The sequence below is a fragment of the Notolepis coatsorum genome, assembly GCF_963971535.1.
Source record: "Notolepis coatsorum genome assembly, chromosome: 10".
Classification (NCBI taxonomy): Eukaryota; Metazoa; Chordata; class Actinopteri; order Aulopiformes; family Paralepididae; genus Notolepis; species Notolepis coatsorum.
This window is the reverse complement of record NC_140174.1, coordinates 67,965,457-67,975,119: the sequence shown is the minus strand read 5'-3', so window position 1 is coordinate 67,975,119 and position 9,663 is coordinate 67,965,457. Positions and strand designations below refer to the sequence as shown.

Here is a 9,663-nt window from a genome sequence, read left to right as displayed (position 1 = left end):
TAGATCAGAGGATCGTAGGTTCCGGGATGGAGTGTGCTGGTGGAGGAGATCAGACGGGTATCGGGGGGCGAGGGCATGGAGGGACTTATAGGTGAGGAGCAGGAGTTTGAAAGTGATGCGGAACTTGACTGGGAGCCAGTGGAGGTGGATGAGGGTGGGAGTGATGTGCTGCCAGGGCTTGGTGTGAGTGAGAACCCTGGCAGCTGAGTTCTGAACATACTGAAGCCTGTCCAGGGTTTTGCTGGGTACCCCGAACAGGACTCCGTTGCAGTAGTCCAACCGGGAGGTGATAAATGAGTGGATCAGGGTCTCAGCCACAGAATCTGAGAGTGAGGGTCGGAGACGGGAGATGTTTTTGAGGTGGTAGAAGGCAGACTTGGTGACGGATTTGATGTGGGAGTGAAATGAAAGTGTGGAGTCAAGGGTGACGCCCAGGTTACGGACTTCAAGAGACGGGGAGATGGAACAGCCGTCAACGTGGAGGAGGAGATCTCCAACGTTCCGGAGCAGTGCTTTGGGGGCCACAACCATGAGTGGGAAACTACATTGGAGGTGGTTGGGTGGGGGTAACTGTTCATTGGATTATCAACGAAACCTTACTTGGTCCCAAGAAGAGGGTCTTGTGTAGGTTAGGACATTTACTGTACATTGGAGGGGGTTGGGTTAGGACATTTACAGGGGCCAGTTTCGAATTGCAGTCTCCCGTAGGTGCTCTTTGAGAGTGGTTTTGAAAGTGGGTAGTGATTTACATTCTTTTACAGCTGTGGGTAGGGCGTTCCACATTGATGTGGCATAATTGCGAAACGTGTTTGGTCCCTTGTTTGAGCCGAATCTGGGTTTAACATGATTTGTGGAGCTCCCTCTGGTGTTGTGGTCATGGTATTCACTGACCTTTGGGAAGTATTTTGACATGTACATGGGTACCTTGTGTATCTTGTAGACCAGGCCCATTGCAAGTTGCTGTACTCTGTCGTCTACTCTAAGCCATCCTATAGGTTGTCAAAGTGCGCAGGGGTGAGGTGGGTTCTAGGAGTAAGGTCAAGCAGTAGTCTGACCAGTTTGTTTTGTGATGTTTGTAATTTTGTTTTTAGCGCCTTTGAGGTGCTTTGGTACCATGAGGTGCAAGCATAGTCATAGTTGAATGAGTGGTTGAATGAGTGCTCCTGCCAGAGTCTTCAGGGTATTCTTGTTTACCAGAGATGCACTGGTCAGCTCTGACTGACTAATTAAGACTAAAGTAATCAACAAAACACCATGACCACAGTGGGGAAAGTTTGTGGTCAGAGGTGACCACAGGAAATGTTGCTTGTCCTATTTTCATTGTTCCTCATTTCAGAAGGGTTATGTAACAGAACAATGTGTCCAATGGAAGGCAGATTGTTACTTCTGCATTCTACGTATGTTTGCTATACACCGCAATTAATAATCCAATATCTCGAGTCACTGTGTGAGAGCAGGTTTCTATCATTTTACATTATATCTCAAGGAAGTAAACCTGAAGGCGGTCGGGTGGCATAGCGGAGATTGCGCTCTTCACCAATGCAAGACTCCCGGAGTCAGCATTGCCTGCGGCTTGAGCCGATCGTCATACTAACTCGGTTGGCTGAGTTAGCGGGAGGGAATCTGGCGTTGTGGACAGTGACGCCTACAGGTCAGGTCTGGGCGCCTGCTCAGCGAAAGGCAGAAAGTGGTGAAGGCAGCGTGACCTCCCACGCGTTACACTTCACCAATGAGAGTCCTCTGCCAGGTGAAAAGAGAGCCGCTGGCAGTCTCTGCATGTGTCGGAGCAAGCATGTGGTAGACTTCAGGGTTCCCTTGTACCGACCAGTAGGGGGAACATGCGCACAACAACCAGGTAGGGGAGGGGATGAATTGGCATAACGACTAAATTGGGATAAAAAAAAAGAAAGAAGAAAAAAGAATCTAAAAAATCTAAAAAAGGAAGTAAACCTGAACATGTCTCAAATGAAAATGTATATGTTTGAGTGGGAGGTGCAATGCAGCTGCATCCTTTTATGTTTTCTTGGATGAACCTTCTAAATATTATACGATTTAAAAAAAAAAAATTTCATGCACTCAACGTGCCTCCAGCCTACATGGACTTACAACACAACACACATACAGCTGCAATGGTGAAACTGAAATTACCACACAAACTCTAGATCAACAACAAAATGCTTTGTCTCCTCAGATGACAGACGTCTTCCCAATCCATGATCGAAACATAAATAATTGGGCTACCCCCCACCACCGAAAATAAACAAGGACAGGAGAAATGTTTTCATTCTCTAGCCTGTAGACTGAGCTCTTGATAATGAGGACTACATGACAGGTAAATGTGAGTTTTAAATTAGCTGTTTTGGGGCTGAGTGGTTTGTTTACATTGGTAATATTCATGTCTGTAAACAAGTACATCAGATCTACAGTATTCTGTGTTATAATGGGTAAAGAAAGATCCACAAAACCAAATGTCTGCCTATAAATCACTACATCTTCAAGAATATATCCCACTTATGGTCTAAAAGGAAAATCCAACTGGAACTTTAAAGGCTTTGATTTTAATCATAACAAACATGGATGTACTTTTTCTTCCTTTGGACATTTCACCAGCATTATTGGCTAATTAAGCAAAGGTATGACTCCTGAATACATATATATATGTATATATATTAGTGCAGTCAATAGATTAAAAAATATTAACTAATTAATCTCACAATTTTCTGTAAAATCTAGATTAAAAATAGCATTTTCTACATAAAACCAAAGCTTGTAACAGATATTTACTTTTATTTTAATAGCTTTCTTTGAATACAGTTTCTCTCCTGTGAAATACAAATGTTCAACAAAACCATCAACATTGACTCAGCTAGACCTCTTTCTTATATCCGCAGCGCTAAAATTGAAGATTTTTCACTCCATAATTTATTTTAATGCTTTAATACATTTAAATTAATCTCCAGAGTTAAAGCATTAATTTTGACAGCCCTAATATATATATATATAACATGTGAGGATGTCCCCAGGTCCTCCAATACTATCCATCCATCATGGGATTTATTGTATAAAATATAATTGTATAGTATATATAACATATAATGTTGTAGATATATAATAGTATTTAATAATTGTTTAGATAAAATAATATACTATTTAATATTATCCACTACTTACCAGTAATGTTGAATTTCTATAGATGGATATATTGCAATATTGCAGGAGCGAACAGATGGCCTCTTCAGTCCAGAGGGTAATGTCTTTCCTTCAGTCATCTGTGATTGACTTTATCAGTAACGTAAGCCCCTCCCACCGATGAGGCTCTTACCACATAATGGTATTTTGAAAGTGCCAACAAGTTAAAACATCAACACTAATGTTGCTCTGTGGCGAGCTGTGACCAACACTATGATTTCAGGTGGACTTTCTGCATTTCCCTTTCTGCCAAATATAGAAGGAAGGTTTTTAAGAAATGTTGAAATCACACAGTACTGCGCACGAAAAAAAAAAATAAACCATGACACCTTTTCCCAGCAGCAACATTTAGAAAAGCATTTCCTGTAAGAGTTTCAATGTTTTGGCTTTACATTTAGCCAACGCTTTTATTCAAAGCGACTAACAAATTGTGAACAAGAAATCAGCAGGAGGGGTACATCTCTGGCAGTAAGTGGTATCGTTTGTCAAACAGTGTTGAACTTGAGCATATTAGCATAGTAGGTAGTAGTATAGGCATAGTAGCGTAGGCATAGTAGCGTAGTAGATAGTACTATAGACATAGCACAGTACATAATGGTAAAAGAAAGTAAGAAGTTTTTTTTTTTTAAATACATTTTTATTATTATTATTTCATATTGATTGAAGAGGTGTGCTTTTAGTCGACGGTGGAAAATTGGGTTGGTTTCCGCTGTCCTGACTTTGGTGAAAAGTTTGTTCCACCATCAAGGAAAGGGGACAGAGAATAGCCTGCTTTTAATCATCATGAGTATATTCATGAAAGACGATGTGTGGTTATTAACAATTCTGCATCCTTTTTTATTTGCGTGTCACATACTCAATGATAGCCCACATGGACATACAGCTGCAATGGTGAAACAGAAATTACCAAACTAAATCATCAACAAAAAATGCCTCCTTGCATTCTTGAGAGACAATGTAAACACCATATTCTGTGCTGTTTAAAAAAAATACTTTTATTGCATAATCTGCTTTTGAACAAAATACAGTACAAAACAACTAGACTTGAATCCACGTTGCAGGAAGACGGTCTACTTACCCAGGAGGATCATGCTGGGCACTTTTTCAACAAATTTACCATTATGTTCCAGAGTGCATTTTCATGTGCTTCTTTAGAACAACATTATAGGTGAATCTTTGGCCGCAGAGTGGGCAGCAGTACGGTTTCTCTCCTGTGTGGGTCCTCATGTGAGTTCTCATGTTCTGGGCTCGGTTGAAACTCTTCCCACAGAAGTTGCAGCTGAACGGTTTCTCTCCGGTGTGGGTCAGAAAGTGCCTGTCCAGGTCTCTGCGTGCCGTGAACCCTTTATAACAAAAATGGCACTTGAAGGACTTCTCCCCCCGGTGAGTCGCACCCATGTGTTTTTTCAGGTCAAACATCCTTTCGAATTGCTGTCCGCAGATTCGACAACCTTTCGCCGGCATGTGAAATCGAAGGTGAGTGCTCACGTTCTCGTAGAACTGCCCGCAGACGCCGCAAAGACCTGTATTGTTGGCGTGCACGTGTGCATGCTTCACCAGAAGCTCTTTGTAGTAGAAAGTCTTCCCGCACACTTTACAGCTAAGAGTGATATTTTCCCTGGGTGATTTCTGGTTCGACGAGTCTGTGGAATCCATATCCATGGAATGCTTGTGTCCGTAGGAGATCTGTCCTTCCCCTGGGTGCTCGCCTTTTGATTTCAGCGTTTGTAAATTGGACTGAGTTGCTCCCGTCTCCGTTCCGTAGCTGGGAGTCGAGAGACTGGTGACCACCACCTCACAGCCAGGGGAGGACAACGGAGTGTCCCTGGCTCTTACAAAAGTTCTCTTCTTTCTCCCTTTATTTCTCCTCTTCAATTCCTGGATCCTGGAGCCTGCCTGACGCCTTCTGGTTATCCTAAAACCGCTGCCGCTTCCCCCGTCGTCGCTCTCAATCACAGAGCAGTCAGAGGTGGGCTGGCAGACACCGTCCAGGTCCGACATTCCGCAGTCTTTTCCGTCCGGTGCCGTTTTCATCTGTTCAGCCGAGGTGCTGGGCAGGGCCTGGGAGCAGAGAACAGGGAGGGGTCAGACTGACTTGTTAGCAGCAGAAGGCAAGGAGGGGTCAGACTGCTAGAAGCAGAAGACAAGGAGCCTAAGCTGTGCTCATTAAGCACACTGTGGTCACTGTCAATGGTTCTCACTGCAAACAACGTTTTTGCTGAGCATTTTTTTTAAGACCAACCTTAACTCTTTCAGTGCCACTCACGAGATTTCTCGTGTTTTTTTATAGGTGGTTGCTAGCCACTCACGAGATTTCTCGTTTTTTTTTTTTTTTTTTTTTCGATCTGCAAAATTATTGCATCACCCGAGCCTACCCGAGTATAGCCGAGGGGCGCCGACGATCACTGTGGAAAAAAGCGCCCCCTGTCGTCTCCCAGATGACATAAGTGATTTTGGAATGGACTCAATGAAAATGAATGGGGAAAAAAATCCGGTACTCCACATTTTCCAGTTCACTGATCCAGCCGGGGTTACTAGAGTTCATTCTGGAGCCTCAGATCCCCGCGGATCATGGAGTTCTACTGTATCGCGTTGGATCCATACACGTATCGATTTTTTCGAATGGTGATCAGGAATTGGAATATACCAGTTGGATACCATCTGATGTCAGGTAAGGACTCTATGTTATCAGTGGTAGGATAATCAGAGTAAGTTTGATGAAGTTATAAGCTGTTTTGTGAAATGTCTTCTTTCGGTTTCACTGTAAAAGTCCGAGAGGAAATCAACGAGGCGATTATCAGTGCGCGGCCGTAATGTGCGTGCGTGCACGTATAATATTGATCATCTAGCGTTTATTTGAAAACGATTCATAAAAAGGCAGACGAATATCAACGTTGTGGAATATTCCACTAAAAGACGATTTTCATAGAATGCTCCAGAATGAGCTGTTTTTTTATATCAAAACGGGGGCTTTTCTAACTGCTCTGAAACGGCAACGACGCGATAAAAAAACAATCTGCCTTCACAGCACTGACTGGAAAATAGTCTTTGATAATGCGATGGGCAGATTAGACACATAGCCATAATTTAAAACATAGATTAGGCGATATTAACGTTAACATTGGCGCCGATGGTGGCATTCAAGCGGTAAAACGGAAAACCAGGCGTGGCGCTGAAAGTGTTAAAAGGTGCTATAGATAACATTCAGTCATTTGATGCCGCACTAGAGTATCAGCATTCCATAAAAGTACTGCCCCCCCCCCCCTTAATGACTGATTAACATTAACAACAAACTAAATGATCATTTACAAATATTTTGTGGGTTCAAAATGAATGTTGTTTACATGTTACAGGCGGATTCCCTGGCCCTCGCTACTTTCCATTTCCTCATGTGGAATGTACCTGATTGGATAAATGGCATGCTGGTGCGATAGTGTGAAACTAGTGGCTGAATCTATAGCACCTTTAACACTTTCCGTGCCACGGGTCCGGTGCCCCGGAACCCCGTTGAATGCCACCACCCACTTCAATGATGGAGCTCTCATATTTGCGAACGCATAAACTATATCTTAAATTATGGCTATTTGTATAATATGTCGCTGTATAATATGTCGCTTATCAATTACTTGTTTGCAGTCAACATTGTCGAAACGGATTTTTTTTTCGGTTCATTTCCGTTTGATACCGTTTTGAAAAATGCTCGTTTTATGAAAGTTCCAGAACATTTCAGAAGATTCTGTGATAATCGCCCTTTAGTGGAATACACTGGAATACACAAAAAACATTGTCATTTTTCGGCCTATTTATGAATCGTTTTCAAATAAACGCTAGATTATCGATAGTATATGTGTACTTATGCACGCTATAGAAGCGGGCTGAAAAATCGATTATCCATTTCCTGATCAGCACACACACACACATAGGGCCCACGTTGATATCTGTGAAAAAAGCTCAGATTATCCCAAGACTGGTAAAAATAGATTCCCTTTTTTTTATCTACTTTTTCTCCCCATTTTTCTACCATCCCAATTTTCGTATTATCCAATTCTTCCCTCCCCTGTCTCGAACGTTGCTAGACCATGCCTCCCACTGGTCGGCTGCAATGTGGACGAAGCCTTGCATCACGTGTCCCCTCCGGTACACGAGGAGGCAGTCGTCGCATCTTTTCACCTGTACAGCGCAATCTCTCAGTAGCGAGGAGTAACGCGTGGGAGGCTCACGCTGCCCCCGCTACTTCCTGATTTTGCTGTACAGGCGCACCAACCGACCTGTAGGAGTCGCTGTCCACAACGTCCGATCCCCACCCACCGGTTTTCCCACCCCCTAATACTGCCAATTGTATTAGTATGAACGACCAGCCAAGCCGGAAGCAACGCAGAGAGCTGGGCTCAAACCCAGCATCTCCTGCATTAGCCGCCCGTAAAAATAGATTCCTTACCTCAGATCAGATGTTCTCCAAAAAGATTATTCCAATTCCTGATCGCCATTCCAAATATCGATCGCGTTTATTGATCCAACGCTGGGTGGTCGAAACACCGATTCCACGCTGTTCTGATGGTCCACAATGAATCCGATCGGCTCGAGTTACATGCCTGAGAAGTAAAATGTGGAAGCAGGATTCCCCCCCCCCCCCCCCCCATGCGTTTCATTCAATCCATTCCAAAGGGGTGCAGTACCACACGGAGAGACGATAGGGGGCGGTATTTTTCCAATGGAGCTCAGAGAGACTTCCAGTGGTAACGGGAGGCTAGATTGATGAAATATGAATGGAAATCACTAATAAAAAAAAAACTATTAAAAACGAGATCTTTCGTCGGCTGGCACTCAACGGTTGGCATGATGAACTAACAAGAAATCTCATCGCTGGCACTCAAAGTGTTAAGGGTGGTCATTAGTCTCACACTACAGTCCGTGCTGCACATTCAAAGCACAGACTTGAGTAGAAACAAGTTTTCATTGTCCGACAATTACATTAGGCCAGGGGGTCTCAAACTTTTTTATACCACAACCCCATTTTATTTAGGATTTTTTTTGGCGGCCCCACAATTAATGTATTGCGTAATTTCAACATGGAATTAAGGAATATCAGAATAAAAGCACACGTTGTTGAACTTGATCATGCATATTTATTACAAACTTTTATTACAGCACTGTTATCAATACACATTTATAAAATGAGGCATATTTAGCCAAAATATGTTGCCAGAACATTAAAAAATAAAGAAGTATATATATAAAAAAAAATATATATATATTTATTTTTTTACTCACCTACCCAGGACCCTACTTTGGGTCGCGACACGTAGTTTGAGAACCGCTGCATTAGGCCTATATTTCCTAACAACGTTTAACACAAAGCCCATTTAACGGCACAGGTTCGTGCTTAAGTGCCAACCAGTTTGTTGTGCTCAAACTATACCAAAATCGTCTGGACATTGGGGACAATTGGCGATGGGTCTGAAGTACGTTGTGTCAATCAAACAAACCATCTTCATTGAATTACCTTGGGTGCAGGGCACTCTGGTTCACGCTCTGTCTTTACATTACCTTGGGTACAGGGCACTCTGGTTCACGCTCTGTCTTTACATTACCTTGGGTACAGGGCACTCTGGTTCACGCTCTGTCTTTACACTGGAAGACACTGTGAACTTTATGATGTCAGCCTCCCCTGGCTCTTGAAGCTGCTCTCCCTCCAGACTGGCCCAAAGGTCCTCATGTTCCTCTTTGATCTGCGGGGGCTTCGGGTCCTCCTGGGGCTCCGGGTCCTCCTGGGGCTGCTGGGCGTCTGCAAGGTCAAAAGAAAATAGGATATTACTAGGCATGTGAGCTATGCATATGAAAGTAAATTAACAATGGTTGCGTTAACACGTACATTAATATTCTGCTATTATAGAGTATTCAGTCTATGTCATATCCCCTTTACAATAGCCAGGATGAGGAAACTGAATATGATCACAGGTAAATGGACTGCATTTATATAGTGCTTTTATCCGAAACGCTTTACTAATTCATGCCTCTCATTCACCCATTCACTCAACACACCAATGGCAGAGGCAACCATGCAAGGTGCCAACCTGCTCATCGGGAGCAGTTAAAGGTTAAGTGTCTTGCTCAAGGACACATCGACACATGCCCGGGAGGAGCAGGAATCGAACCGGGAACCTTCCGATTAAACCAGACGACCTACCTCCTGATATTAGCCAGGATGTATGTAAAGTTGTAAACTAACACCTTATCTTGTTTACTGGTGCAGGGCTCTACGCTAACCTTTTTCACTAGGGGCACAAGTTAGGAGCACACAAAGAAATTTAGGAGCACCCAAAAATATTTAGGAGCACAGTGAAAATATTTCAAGTAAAAGAGTTTTTTTTTTTCAAAAATAAATGTATATTTGTACTGTGCGTGCATGTGTGTAAATTAGCTCTTGCTACAACCCTGCATGTTTACATTTTGTATTTTGTACTTGATGTTCAT

The 9,663-nt window shown here is 43.0% G+C and overlaps 1 protein-coding gene across 1 annotated transcript in view; it reads right to left on the bottom strand.

The window, feature by feature from the left end:
- Positions 1 to 3,978: 3,978 nt before the first annotated feature.
- Positions 3,979 to 9,663, bottom strand: part of LOC311235782 (uncharacterized protein) — a 39,630-nt gene continuing 33,945 nt past the window's right edge. Inside the window, exons 2-3 of the mRNA XM_084323271.1 lie at positions 8,781 to 8,974; positions 3,979 to 5,250 (exon numbers count right to left, since the gene is read on the bottom strand). Of these exons, the coding sequence (XP_084179397.1) occupies positions 4,309 to 5,250; positions 8,781 to 8,974 (1,136 nt within the window). The 3' untranslated portion in view covers positions 3,979 to 4,308. The remainder of the gene's footprint in view (positions 5,251 to 8,780; positions 8,975 to 9,663) is intronic.